The 15,398-nt window shown below is 36.8% G+C and overlaps 1 protein-coding gene and 1 long non-coding RNA gene across 6 annotated transcripts in view; one reads left to right on the top strand and one right to left on the bottom strand.

The window, feature by feature from the left end:
• Nucleotides 1-2,205: 2,205 nt before the first annotated feature.
• The window catches only part of COL12A1 (collagen type XII alpha 1 chain), a 124,320-nt gene continuing 111,127 nt past the window's right edge, over nucleotides 2,206-15,398 (bottom strand). For 2 of the 4 annotated variants that reach the window (XM_072142112.1, XM_072142115.1), the window contains 6 exons: nucleotides 10,649-10,684; nucleotides 10,053-10,119; nucleotides 8,204-8,392; nucleotides 7,671-7,748; nucleotides 5,814-5,984; nucleotides 2,206-3,191 (listed from right to left, as the gene is read on the bottom strand). In XM_072142112.1, coding sequence (XP_071998213.1) covers nucleotides 3,031-3,191; nucleotides 5,814-5,984; nucleotides 7,671-7,748; nucleotides 8,204-8,392; nucleotides 10,053-10,119; nucleotides 10,649-10,684 — 702 coding nt within the window. In that variant the 3' untranslated portion in view covers nucleotides 2,206-3,030. Of the gene's footprint in view, nucleotides 4,241-5,813; nucleotides 5,985-7,670; nucleotides 7,749-8,203; nucleotides 8,393-10,052; nucleotides 10,120-10,648; nucleotides 10,685-15,398 lie in introns of all 4 variants that reach the window. The other 2 variants (XR_011854222.1, XM_072142113.1) reach the window with 2 other exon arrangements.
• Nucleotides 4,177-15,398, top strand: part of LOC140121930 (uncharacterized) — a 73,011-nt gene continuing 61,789 nt past the window's right edge. The window contains exons 1-2 of one of the 2 annotated variants that reach the window (XR_011854223.1): nucleotides 4,177-4,261; nucleotides 5,613-5,669. This is a non-coding gene — a long non-coding RNA (uncharacterized lncRNA). Of the gene's footprint in view, nucleotides 4,276-5,612; nucleotides 5,670-15,398 lie in introns of both variants that reach the window. The other variant, XR_011854224.1, reaches the window with a different exon arrangement.

Below are 15,398 nucleotides of genomic sequence, written 5' to 3'. Positions count from 1 at the left end.
CAGGATCCAGTTAACGACCAAGCTTTTTTTTTTTTTTACATTTTTTTATTGCATTGGGCAAGATGTACAATTTGAATATCCTCTCACTCCAGCAAAGTAAGTTAGAGTTAAAGTATTGGTATTAGTTTGTTCTTGGTCTGTAAGTTTATTATCATTTTACTACTTATAAAAAAAATTTATTTTATTTTCTTATAACTTATTTTCACATTTTTATTCTTTGGTTTGCTGATTCTAGAAACAAAGAACATGTCATAGAACTATCCAGGGTAAAGTCTCACAAAGCATGAAAAGTAAAAATGAGTAAAAATTGTTATGATATGTAAATCTGTTCCAAAAATATAATTTTTCAAGAAGCAGGATCACAGAACTACAAAATAGAAGCGCATATAGAACTTTATTATTCCCTTTCCCTCCGGTACATTACCCTGTTCGCTCTCTTACTTTGAGCCAGGAACAGAGGAAGAAGTGTCCAGGTTCCTTTCCTCTGCTTGCCCCACTACCTGCATCAGTGACCCCATCCCCTCACACCTCATACAGTCTCTCTCCCCAGCAGTCACTTCTCACCTCACTAAACTCTTCAACCTCTCTCTTCTGGTGTCGTTTCTTCTTCTTTCAAGCATGCGGTTGTTACCCCATTATTAAAGAAGCCTTCCCTGGACCCAACCATTGCTACTTATGCCTGGTGTTTTCTTGATTAACCCCTTATCTCTCAGCTAACTCAATCATTGACCCCCTGCAATCTTGTTTTCAGTATTCCATTGAAACTGCTCTTTCTAAAGTCTCCAATGTTCTCCTTGCTGCGACTCATTCTTCTGGATATCTCGGCAGCGTTTGATACTGTGGACCACCAGATCCCCCTCAGGATGCTTCGCTCTACTGGTCGAAAGGATTTCTTCCTATCTCTCTGTACGCACTTTCAGTGTATCCTTTTTTGGATCTCTCTCATCTTCCTCTCACTGTCAGAGTTTCAGAGCTCAGTCCTAGGTCCTCTTTTCTTTTTCTTCTATACTGCCCCCATCTGACAAACCATCAGCAGATTTGGTTTCCAGTATCATCTGATGATACCCAGCTGTATACTTCTGCACATAACATCACCTCTGCCTTACTGCAGAACACTAGTGATTTTCTCTCTGTTGTCTCTAATATCATGTCCTCTCTCTTTTTGAAATCTAAACTTTCTAAGACTGAACTTCTTGTTTTTCCAACATCGACATAACGACCCAACCCTGACCTCTCCATCTTTGTCTGTGGGATCTCTATAACACCCAGACAGCAGGCCCACTGTCTTTGGGTTGTGCTGGACTATACAATCTCTTGCTACAAGGATACTTCCAGGTTTGTGCCAGTCACTGCACTGGTTGCCCATCTCCTTCTGAATACAGTTTAAAATAATAACCCTCATCCACAAAGCTCTGCATAATGCTGTACCTCCCTATCCCTCTTCCCTCATTACTGTCTATCGCCCAACCCCTGCTCTTCGATCAGCCAGTGACATTAGATTAATCTTTACCTTGATTCAAACCTCTCATGCACGTCTCCAGGACTTCTTCTGAGCTGCACCAATTATCTGGAATTATCTTCCCTGGACTATCATACACGTACCCAAATATGCTCTCAAAACCCATCTCTTTAGGTAAGCCCATCATACTCCCTAAAAGCATAAAATGACAACTCTCTTTACTAATCCATAATATGCCCTCTTTCAATATGTTATCCAGGAAACACCAAGATACCAAGCTCCAGGCTTCTCTGCAATCACATTCACCTTGGACTTTGTATATAAGATGCAGGTGATGGCTAGTTCAAGTAGCAGCATTTTCATTTATTAAATTATTTTATTCTGTTCCCTTATAAAGAATGGCTGTACAAGCTCTTATACCGCTTGAGTTACCCCCTCATTCTCCTAGACCTTAAGCTCTTGCAAGCAGGGCCCTCCGATTGTTTCATATGACTGTTTGGAATGTAGCATTTTACTTGTATATGTCGCCTATGATTTGTAAAGTGCTACAGAATATGACGGTGCCACATAAATAATGATTACTATTATTAATAAAGATGATTATGATCTGGACATTCAGGTAGCACTCATCCTTGGCCATAACAAAATTAATAGGTCATAAATTGTTATTGCTGATGGAACCTCTAAAAAAGTTGTATATAATTTGTATGATTTTTGTCAAAATTAACACAATAGAAGCAAATGTATTTATTTTCAGTAGTTTTATTGAAAAAACGCCTCTTTTTTCAGAAATAAATAAAAATATAAGGCAGTGAAATTCACAATTTGCAGTTAAAAATCTTGAAATAGCAAATCTATTTTCATAGTCTTCAAACTGCTTTGAGAACTAAGAAACTAAGAAATTTTGAAAACATTATATTCTGAAAATCGTCCATTCTAAATATACAGCACAAACATGCAATTCCAATGTCTGCAGAATCGACTGCAAGTTGACATAAATGTAACTGTAAATGTGTCTACAATATAATCCTGAACCTAATGGGCACAGTATATTTAGCTATGTAAACGGTAGGATGCTTAATGGTAGGCAGAGTATAAAAGCATGGCATCGCCCACTTTTTATAATCAAGGCTTTCAATGGGAGAGGTGATGACTGGGTAGATGGCATGGCTACTTAGCTGGCAACATAGTTGTAGATGCAGAATACAGGCAACATTGTTCAGACACAAAGCTGCTTGGAAGTTTGTTCCTGGACTTAGTTTGTACTATGTAACATTGCAATAAAATTATCATCTTTATTCACAAATCTGGACAAGGAAATTGACACTGCAAGCCAACATATTTTACAGGCAACTATAGAGAGCAACAGACAAGAAGCTGCATGTGGTTCATATGGTAAGATCTACGTGATACATCACTGAGAAAATGGCATGTATACATATATGTAAGTGCATCTCCTGACTGCAGCATCCGCATGTGACTTGTGGAGACGTACAATCTGCTTACTTTCCATGTATCTGCTGATCGAGGTCACAAGGAAATGACACACACTAAATAACATATAAAACCATTTATGATTTCATTACATTCTTTCTTAAGGATCTTCTCCACCGCATATGTTCAGCATATTCATGTTCTCCATAGTCCTCATCATCTGGTCTTTCTGGCTGCATTGGGACTACGTAAGCTTGATTGTCAGGCTCAACGGGTCCACTTTCAGGTTGATAAGGTTCTGGTTGAAAATATTTGTCCGATTGAACAAGATAATTATCTTATGACATTGATTCAAGGGAGCATGAAATACAATTTGACTTGAGTAGCTTTTAGCAGGTAATTGTCTGAGTATTATATATATATATATATATATATATATATATATATATATATTTATATTTATAGCATTTAGATATATATACTGATATATATATATATATATATATATAGGATATATAATATATATAAATGTATATAGATATATAAAATTAGCCCAGACAATCAGACAATTAACCATTTGTTAAAGACGTTACTCATAATTAAACCAGTTAATATCAGTATTTTGTAAAGCGGTCCAGGTTGTTATAAAGACAACTTATATTGAACGCTACACATTGTGCCATGTTATACCTTGCAGACTCCTTTTTGCTATAATAAGTTAATGAAAATCGGTTGGTGAATGGCCCTAATATGTCATAATAAATAATGGAAAGCATATGATTCATGACTAATTCTTGACTGACAAGCAATAGAATTGTAGAGTACATTATGGATGAGGGGGGGTCAATGGTTATTCTAGCAAACGGCAAGCAGCAGGCTTTAATGTATTAGCTTATGGTAAAAAACTGTTAACTGATTTTAGTGGATATGATCTGTTACAAATCATTTACAAGCCACAATTAGTTTATTATTTACATAAATTATTTCTATGTCTTTATGTTAAATCTCTGTATAAAAAGGGTTACCTCAGATACAGTAGTTAGTAGTTATAATGACCTCTTGTGTAACTGAGGCCCTATATCTTTCATGTATTTGACATGACTTTTTCACTACAGAATGCAAACAGACTTTGTGAGGTCACATCGGTCTCTTGGATCCCATTTGAATGCTGTTAGTATAAAGAACCGTTTCCCCTTTTTATGATGACAGTATAGGTCATTAGTTATATCCATGGTGAAATTTCCCAAAAGAATCATTAAGTACGTGCGCAAACATCTCAGAAACAGGATTTTCATGAATTCAAACTGTAAGCAGCACTGGAGGCTTAGAAAATGTGTTAGCCGGAACCTGAAACAGGTCAAAGATGATGTTAGTATTTAAAAGTATGAGATATTAATACATTGTCTTCCTCTTATACATTACTACAGTAGGTACAGGAATGGAGAAAATGACTTCCTAATGACAAATCAGACACTGCCACTGTGTCATGCAGGTGTGCCAGTTTTCTTAACGCACTTGTACCAGTGACGCCCTAACCGTTAAAATTTACTATAACCTGCACCAAATAAACTGGCGCAAGTTAAAGCTGTAATCCACTCCAGGTCCAACCTGGCTTAGATTTCTTTTCTGGAAAATGAGAGCTGTATAGGAGGTCAGAACCTCTTAGTAATGTTGCACACCAGGTGTACCCATGATTAATACTGGCACGCAACACGCCTGTCTTAATACATTGGCCCCAATGTGTCACATGACAGAGCTGAGGACCAGAGGACCAGAGAAGCCACAAATACAGCCACTGGAAAGAAGAATATTTTCAATTCAATTTCTGGAATTTTGTCAGTTTTTTTCATCAGTTACTGCAAAAAAGATTTGCATTAGGTCACTTTGTGTTCACCTTCTGATTTTGTCTTACAATGTCTGATTCAAAAACTCATTAAGTAGCTGGGGAATCAACTGGTCTTTATCTTGGTTGTTGACATATATAATATGTATGACGTGTATTTTGGAGCTTTCTCTACTCCATCCTTCTTTTAACAAAACAACAACATATTTGTCCAACGGCCCAAGAGCCTATTTCAGTTGGTTCTGCATCTGCCTGGGGTTTGGAAATTGCTGGGACTGGAAATTAGATATAGAATTTATTAGTATTAGGCTTCAAGCACACGAACGTATGCCCAGAATGGAGCCTGTACATATGATACGTCCAGATGGATAAGGGGTGCGGGAAGCACTATGTATGGTGAGAGATTGAGCATGCTCCACCTTTTTTTTTATGGCATGGTACAATACGGTGTGCCGTGCACAATGCACTTCTATGGCAGTCGTATGCTAGCATACAGCCACCATATACATTGTGCATTATATGTTTTGTCTATACTTTAAAATTCATGTGGCATATGAAGATTAAATTCAACTTTAATATTTTGTGTAAATATATGTTTACTATATGCATGTGACATTTATAATTTGTGTGACAGGCATATACAGTATTTTTCACCAAATTGCTGCAACTAAAATAGAACTGCTAACATCTTTCATCCAAAGAATACAGACTGCTACAAAGTATTTTTACTCCAAAGTTAGAAGATATTAATCATATTAATGATTTCCTTCAGTTTTGCAGTCAAATGCCTACAATAAACATGTCTGACTTGTTTAACAACCTCTACATCTTTCTTTGCGGCTTTATAGGAATTACCTTTAAAATGTTTTGTTTCAGACAGGATTTTCCTGATGCACGCTGTGATTTAAGCCTGAGTCATACCGCAATTAGAGGGTAAGAACTCAAGGGAAACTTTATGATTACTTAAAGATCTTATTGATATGCCACTTTAGTTGATAAAACAAAATGCAGTCTTATGGGGGAATATTAGTTACTATACTACTATAAACTGAAGAAATTATATATTAAACAACATACCTGGATATCCTTGACCGTTGTAAGGAATGCTTGCACATAGTGATGCATCACAGTATCCCTGTGGACCTGTAGGACCTCTAATTCCTTGGTTACCTGGGCGACCAGGAGGTCCTGGTGGCCCTCGAGAGCCTGTAGATCCAGGTGGTCCTGTCCTGGAGTCACCTGGTGGTCCTGATTTTGAAGAAGGAAATACAAAACCTTTGAGGTTTGTTTTCTATTGTCTTAAGGAAAGCCTAATAATAAATCTGGCACACAAACTGTCTAGACTGATGTGTACAATGAAAAGACAAAAATATAACTGACATATGTTTTCAATGAGGAAACCAAAAATTAACCAAACATTGCTGGCTATGATTCCTGAGGCTGCATAATGCCTGTAATGTACACAATACCTATTTTATATAGAAAGTAAATTGGCAAGATACGACTAATTGAACAATATCAATGAATCACGTGCTGTGTTTTCTCTGCTGAGATATGATAATATCCTCCGGAGAAACTACTACATTTAAAAGAACACTGACTTTCAATTGCAATTTAGAAGTGCATCAACTTCACAACTCTATGGCCCTGGGACACATGAAGTAATGTTGTTTTTGGAGCAATCACTGTTATAGTAAGCTAAAATGTAAATCTTGAACCAAGTGAGGATAAAATAGTTGCAAGCTTGTACTTGTTATAATGAAAAAATCATGTTTTAAGTACTAAAGAATAAACCAGGACCAGTCAAATCTCAAGCAAATAATATGTCAATATTGTAAGGAATAGATCAGAGCACAGTAAATGTGGATTGTAGGACAATCTTTAATCCTGTAACATTTTAGTCATACAATGAAAAAATGTGGATTCAGGAGTAACAACTAATGTCTGTTTTTATTTCAACGTGTTCCATGTTTATTTTTCTAAAGTATAAGTAGTTTTCTTGATTTCATCACTGACTTTTACATCACTGACTGAAAATTAAAGGGGTAGGTTTATCATGCCCTGACCCTATGTGCGCTAGCATATGATGAAATCCCCGACTCCTGGCACCTGTCAGATATCTCGGGAGGCTCTGGCAATAACTAGTGCACACATGTGTGGCTGCAAAAACCTGTGTTGGCCCACTCGACTGTCGGCCAGATACCCCTCACCCTTCCTCATGCCTACTTGGCATGGAGGTTGTGTAAGTGTGGAAATAGCAGTACCCAGAATTGTGCGCGAAAATATGAGAAAACAAAGTTGGGTAACTGTTTCAACATCACTATATTACTGAGTTTGATATATATATATATATATATATATATATATATATATATGGATTTTCTATATGTATAGATAGAAGTTAATAAAGCCTGAAGCCCCTCGGACTAATTTGCATAATTTTAAAGCAAAATTTTCTTAAAAACCAGGGCATAAGAAGCTAAAAGAATGGTAGATCCTGCCAGAGGGGGCACACACCAGTATGTCAGTGTGCTTGGTTTACAATCCTTCAATCTGGTGATAGATGCCCTTTAACTGATCAATTATCTATTTTTTTTATAGTCCTATATATGTTTTTAACTGAACATGAGCAATGTTTTTAGCAATCTAATCAGTTGAACCAAAATGCAATCTCATACATTTTTTCCTTCACTATATTCATATATAGTTTTATACATTCCTTTATTTGTAATGATTTCCTATTGCTAAAACCACTTAAAAAGGGTAATTTTAAAACCCTCAACATGTTATGGTTCATGTACATTCAAGATAAAGTTGGCTCCATACTAACCTTCCTGGTGTGCACCTGACTCCATCCTTCACATCAATATTAGTTTCAAGAAACATGACAAATACCAGTTTAAAGTAGGGAAGATAGAGTTAACATATACCAACCTGGTGGACCTGTAAGCCCTCTGGGTCCTTGAGATCCAATTCCAGGGTTTCCTCTCTCTCCCTTTTCACCTGGTATACCTAATGGAGGAATAGAAACATTGTGTGAAGTTTTTTCATTTAAGCCACCTTTAAAAGTGACTTCACTGGGTGCAGTTTGCCTGTGTATAGTGCAGGGTGCACGAGATTCATAATTTGTGGTGCATGTTCTTCATGAAATTGCTGCACCTGGCACTTCTCCAACAGAGTGCACCAAACATTTTTTTGATGCACCTTAAACGTAGAGAGCACAACACAAGTCTGTCAGACACTGCATGATAAATGTGGCAGTGTCCAACTGTGTATCAGAATGCCCCTTTCAGTGCAGAATTATGTGTTGTGTCAAGGATAGTGCATACAAATGTGTTGCGGACACTTTATAAATACATCTGCAAGCAGTTTGCACTGAAAAGAATGTGTAAAGTTAAACAAAAAACTGTAGCAAGGGCGTTCATAAATGTGGGCCATTGTGATTTTCATCTTGCACATGTACTCACCTCTTTCACCAGGTGGTCCTTGAAGTCCAGGTGTTCCAGGGAACCCAGAACTACCTGAAGGTCCAGGTTCACCTCTTGGTCCAGCATTGCCTGGAGGACCTGGTGGGCCTGGAGGTCCTGGCTGATTACGATTGGAATAATAATCATTTGGAATCTGGTTCAACATTTGATTGAATCTGCTCATTTGACCTAAAGAAATATGCAACATATGCAATAAGTTTTAACTCACATTTTACCCTTCCAATGAAGCATAAATTTTAAAAAACTAAGTTCTTCTGGAAATATTGCTGAGAAGCTGAAAATCAGACGTCATCATAATTTTTGTGTTTACAACTGTATGATGTAGGAATTCGAAGATCATGCAAATGAAAACTAAAGTAGGCATAGTAGAAAGCACAGTCTGGGATTTTATTCAGAGGGATATTTGGCAGGCTAGGTGGGCCAAGTGCTTATCTGTCTTAAGCTTTCATTCAGTCTTTCTGGCACTGAAAGATTTGCGGTGTTGCAGGAAAGTAATCATTACTCAATAATCTTGACATTCTACTGTTAACACAAAAGAAATCCTATTTGCTTTCTAAGTATCAAATTCCATTTTATGGAATTTAGTTGTTGAGTAATGCAGAAAGGGGAAAGAGATAATAATTTTGCACAGAGATCAGTAAGGCAAAGTCCTATATGCTCAATTGGAAAAAAATGCATTTTCCTGTTGCAGATCACAGGAAAAAGTATTTGAATTCATTTAGTGGACTATTAATCTTTGATCAATAAAAGGGGGTTCCATTAATAGAAAATGAATCTCTCAATGGGCATATTTTGTGTTTGTCACCGCCTCAGAGGTCTTCCCATTCCAGTCACTGGCCTCACAAGCTGTTTTACACATGACCATTGAGCCACAATTGTCTTAGTTGTCTTATGTGTGTGCCCTCTCTGGTAGGATCCGCTCTTCTTTTAGCTTCTATTGCCCTTGTTTTTAACAAAAAAAAATTTGTTTTTATACAAATGAGCATGACGCTTTCCATTCTACATTAGGGACTCCAGCTGTTTATTGCGCCTGGAGCCTCTCAGGCAAGCCTTTTTTTTGTAAAAAATAAGGTGAAAGAAGCTAAAAGAAGAGTGGTTCCAGCCAGAGGGGGCACACACCTGCATGTAAGTGTTCTTGGTTTACAATCCTTGATCCTGATGGTAGATTTCCTTTAACTATTATAAGCTTAGTATTACACTGTAAGTCCCTATCACAGCATCACAACCTAGTGCTATTCTTACTTACTTCTTACTTGAAAATTTCCATTTAATCCAGAAATTAGAAGACACTATGTGTGCCCCTTTTATAAGCCGAAAATGTACCCAAATAGGAGCTTTCAGCTCCTTACTGACCTCAGCTCACATTCACATTTTGCGCTTCAATTGCTTTTTGAAATACAATCAGAGCGCATTGGGGGGAGGAGCAACTCATGACCACAGATGTGTTTATACCTCAACATTTATGTTTGGAAACTAGCAACATGTGTTTTGACTTGTTAACTTTTAACTTGTAACAGTAAGGTCTAAATCCATCTGCTTGGATGAATTAGTCCTCTCGGAAGCACCTGGTTTGCAAAACACAATTCAAGAGCAACTCTACTCCTATGTGGCTTATTGCCTCACTTCTGCACCCTGTGTAAATGCCACAGTTGCCCTTCCCATGATTGTTGGATTATGAAAAAATGCTTTTCACTACTTCTTTGTGTGAACTGTGTTTAAACATTTGATCTTCAGCTCCTCAACCATTCATACCCATCAAAGCTATAAAATTCTGTAGAAATATGAGGCATGGTAACCAACTGTATACTTTGCGATAGCTTGAACTTACTGTTTATCATCTGTTCACAGACTTGTCGTGCAACGGCTCTCATCATATTCTGAGAAGCCATGTCTCCCTTAAATATAAAAACAGACATTAAAATGAACAAGAATAAAGTGCAGATATGTCAAGCTTAGTGACAATATAAAAAATGGCATTAAAAGTGACATTGGGGTTTTTGTGATTTTTTTTTTTTTTTACAATGGGCTTATACATAGAACCTCTGGTAGTGCAACACTGTGTAAAGCCAGATTTATGAGTTTTAAAATTTATTTTTTAAAAAGTCACTCTACTCCCTTCTTGGTGTATGTGTGACCATTTAAAAAAAATCACAGACACTGCTTAAACATAGAACCAAAAATGCAGTTCACTCCTTTCTGATGTATGTGTTACTGCATTTTCTTTTTACAAAATTTGCGATTATTCAAAGAAAATTCGCAGACACTTCTGAGAGATTTATTAAAGGGGAAACACATACTTAATAAATCTGATGGGGAGAGAAGCTCCAAAGGCAGTTATGGAATTATCACAAGGATAGAGTGCCTAATAATAATTAACCCCCTATGTCTTTAAAACAGATTTATGGTTTCAATCCATCTACTTACTCTGTCACCCTTGTCTCCTTTCTGTCCTGGAGGACCCTGTACAGAAATACAGTACATATTATTGTTGTGATCATTCAGAAATATTTCAGTTTATAATTAGTTTTTAGTTTTAGTTTTGATTCCAGTCTATACCATAATTTACCAAGTCTTTAAAAGTTGCTGTTATTGAAGCTGAGCCAGTGCTGTTTATAAGGATTTCTGCTGTTCCAACAAATTTCAGAAACTCAGTACAGGCAGTCAACTGGTTAAGTACAAGTAATGTAGACAAGATCCTTAAATATACTAAGGATAACAAAATCAGTGATGGTCAGTGTAAAAATCCAGAGCGTAGACGGGGACTCTATAAGCAGACACTTCATGATCTATGTAGTGCTGTGTGATAGAGTGTGCTGAAAATGTGGTTAGATTATCAGTGTACAAGGTTTATATACACTTTAATTTACCTTATGAACATTGTACTAGCATCTGACACATAGAAAGAGAGATGAGACATATTAAGCACATATTTAGCTCTGCTACATCTCAGCTATACACACACACACACACACACATCAGATCTAATGTGCCTCCGTCTCTGGATAAAGAACTTATCTGCCTGTAGCTTGGAGCTCTCCCCACTCTATTATGTGTTGTTTTCCAAAAGGAAGTCAGTGTGTATGTATCAGCGTGAACTCATCCTAGAATGCAAGTGTGGGTGGCTACTGCAGGAAGCAGAGAAGAGCTTAGCTCCAAAGCGTCAGACAAGATGTCTGCCAACCCTATAGTCAGAAGATCCAGGGTCGGTAACTAGGGGCAACTGAAATTGTGTACACCAGGACTGATAGAGACAGGCTAGAATTAAATTGGGGAAATGCTGTATTTTTGTTAATAACTGTGAATTATAGAATGTGTTATTTTGTTATCCTGAGTATATTTAACCCCTACGGGACACAGCATCTTTTGGCCTAAAGGACGCGGCCCCATTTTTCAAATCTGGCCTGTGTCACTATAAGTGGTTATAGCTTTGGAACGCTGTGAGATATCCAGGGGATTTTGAGATTGTTTTCTCGTGACACATTGTACTTCAAATTAGTTTAAAAATTTGGATGAAATCTTTTGCGTTTAGTTATGAAAAAAAACAAAATTTGGCAAAAATGTTGAAAAATTCTTTATTTTCAACGTTCTAAATTCTCTACTTTTGATTCAGAAAGTCATAGCACCCAAATAAATTCATAACTTACATTTCCCAAATGTCTGCTTTATGTTGGCATGGTTTTTTCAGATTCCACATATTTTACTAGAATGTTATGAAGCTCAGAATTTGGGAGCCATTTTTCACATTTTTTGTAAAATCGCCAAAACCTGTATTTAGATGGACCTGCACAGTTTCTAATTGACACTGAGAGGCCTAAATAATAGCGAGACTCGTAAATTACCCCATTGTGGAAACTACACCCCTCAACGTATGAAAAACCACTTTTAAGAAGTTTGTTAACCCTTTACGTGTTTTATAGGGGTTAAAACAAAATGGAGGTGGAGTCTGCAAATTGTAATATTTTTTCACAATACACTCATTTTGGGTGGAAAATTAAACATTTGTAATGGATAAAATGAAAAAAGGCTCCACAAAGTTTGATACGCAATTTCTCCCGAGTACACCGATACCCTACATGTGGTGGTAACCTGCTGTATGGGCGCACGGCCGGGCATAGAAGGGAAGGAGGCGCCATCCGGAGCAGATTTGCTGTCACATTGTACAGGCTATAATTTTTTTCTTTTTTTTAATGAGGACCTATAGGGGCTTATTTCTTTTGCCACATGAGATGCACTTTTCTAATACATAATTTTGGGGCATCTATAGCTAATTGGTGAGATTTAATTAACTCTTTGTTGGTGGAGGAAATGAAAATCATCAATTTTTAGGAAAATTTTTATGTGTTTTTTTTTTTGGCCGTTAACCATACCATGAAAATAGTATATTATTTTTATTCTTTGGGTCGCCACGTTTATGAAAATACTTCATTTATATATATTTTTTTATTTTTTCCCATTTTTACTGAATAAAAAGTAATTTGGCAAAATTGTTGTTAATTTTAGCATCACCGACTTACATATGCATAACTTTTTTATTTTTCACCTCAAAAATCTGTTTAAGGGCTTATTTTTTGCAAGAATGATAGCTCTTTTTAGTGGTCTTATTTTAGATTGCGTAACTTTTTAAAATCACTTTTTTAGAGCATTTTTAAAGGGCATTAATAAAAAATCATCTTTATCAGAGAGAGTTTTTTTAGGTTGTTTTTTACGGGGTTCACTTTGCGGATCTAATAACGATTCTGTTTTATTATACAGATTGTTACGGACGCAGGGATACCAAATATGTGGGGGTTTTGTGTATTTTATTCAATTGTACTGAATAAAAACTAATTTGGAGAAAATCTTATTCATTTTAGCATCACCATCTTTTTATATGCATAACTTTTTTATTTTTTGGCAGATAAATCTTGTTAGGGGCTTATTTTTTGCGAGAACAGTTGTTCTTTTTAGTGGGCTTATTTTGGAGTGCATAACATTTTTTAAATCACTTTTTAGAGCATTTTTTATAGGGTATTAATTAAAAATTATCTTTTTTCGGAACGTTTTTTGCGTTTTTTTCCTCCGGCGTTTACCGTGCGGGTCCAGTAACAATTCTGTTTTATTATGCAGATTGTTACGGACGCGGCAATACCAAATATGCGGGGTTTTTTTGTGTTTTTATGTTTTTTATACTTTATTAAGTTTTTTTTATGGGAAAGTGACATTTTAGGGGCTTATATTTTTATGTATTAATTTTTTATTTATTATAATGTGTAGTGTTAACTGTTTTTGCATATTTTTACTTATACATACTTGAACTTAAACCAGTGATGCTCTGATCACTGGTTTAAGTTCAATACACTGCTCTACAATACTATTTTATTGTAGAGCAGTGTAAACTGTCTGAGCAAGCTTGCGCATGCTCAGACAGTTTACAGCCAGACCCGGAAGGGGTCTGGCTGCCATGGAGACCGGGCAGCTCCGGGGCACATGCCAGTCCTCGGAGCTGCCCGGCAGAGGATCGGATCCCCCGGTAAGCGGCACGGGGGATCCGATCCACAGCGCTTACACCCTTACACGCCGCGGTCATGTTTGACCGCGGCGTGTAAGGGGTTAACACCCGCGATCGGAGCCGGCTCCGATCGCGGGTGTTAGCGCAGGCTGTCAGCTGTACTAGACAGCTGACAGCCGCTGCTTCTGGTACCGGCTCCGTTCGTGAGCCGGTGCCAGAAGCAGGACGTTATAGAACGTCCCCGTGCGCTAAGCATCTAGCCCCGGGGACGTACTATAACGTCCTGGTGCGCCTAGGGGTTAAGAAACTTGTCTTTGTGGGAATAACCTTTTAAAACGGTTATGTACAATAATATATTAAAATGGGTTTAGAAATAACCATGTCTCTGGTATCCTTATGTATAATTTGTAATTTTTCTGTACCTATGGGATGGGAGTGTATCTGCACTTGTGTAATAGAGGTTGTTTACAATCATTACTTAAGGACATGCATGGACTTCACAGTGAAATTAAGCTCTGAAGCATTTTATAATCTCTTTGTACTATTACAATTCATGGTACGACATTTAATTTTATCATGGAAACATATGGGGATGAAGAACCAACAGATGTCCAGCAGATGGAATCATGGAGGCATGTGAAGGAGCTATATGGTTTTTTTTTTTATTATATATGTATATCTCTTAATATGTAAGATTTAGGGACAAGAGAATGAGGGACACATCTTTTTATTTTCAATGCTATTGATAAATTGGTGCTTGTATTGAGAAGATTTTACACTGAAAACCAGTAGGATTTATATACTTGGTATAAATCACATGTTGAGAAATGTACTGATGAATCAGGAGATTGGAGTTATGTGATAATATGCAATGTCTTCCAGCCATCACACATGTTATGTATAACAAATCTGATGAAATTAAATGTTCGTTGTTCATCAACATTAATCCCTAAACTATGTCATTGTGTCTCCTTTCCTTATTTGATGCATGTTGAATAATCAGCCTTTAAACCAAACCATAGAAACATCTGCAAGCCACCCTTATTAATTTCATGTTACCCTTTTATTCTGGTATGCCAGGGTTCACAACTCATTTAATATACTACAATAATTAAAACCAGTAGTGAACATCAAAGTCTGCAAATTTCTGAACAACAATGCCATCTCCCCACATATTACTTGGCTAACTTTATGATCCATCTGAAGAACAGTAAAGAATTATTCCCTCGCCTCCGCTGTGCATGTTGTGTGCAAGGTTCATTCCAGTAATACAAATAAAATCTTTAATACGATGAAAACTTTTTGATCTTCCATCCTTAAAGTGGGATATGCTTTTATGTACAAGTGCTTTTGACATCCCACAATCTCAATTTTAACCCTTTAACCCCCTTTTCTTTGATACCCTTTCCCTTTATAAGAGAACTATAGTTTAGGTTTAGTTAAGTCTTGGATCCTTCTTCCTCAGGAGCAGCTTATTTCACATACAACATTCATAAGACTCCAACAAAATCATTATCTTAACTTTCTGCTTCTTAATGTTGTACAAAAAAATCTAAAAGTCATTGGGGGGGATTTATCTTAGAATTTTCTCTTATTTTTGCGAAGTTTTTTTGGCACATTTGATATATTTGCGCCTAAACTTCCGACTTTTCCACTCACTTGGCAAAGTTAGCCACGCAATAATGT

This window comes from Engystomops pustulosus, chromosome 3 (genome assembly GCF_040894005.1).
Source record: "Engystomops pustulosus chromosome 3, aEngPut4.maternal, whole genome shotgun sequence".
Taxonomy (NCBI): domain Eukaryota; kingdom Metazoa; phylum Chordata; class Amphibia; order Anura; family Leptodactylidae; genus Engystomops; species Engystomops pustulosus.
The sequence above is the reverse complement of the archived record's forward strand: the minus strand, read 5'-3'. Positions and strand labels throughout refer to the sequence as shown.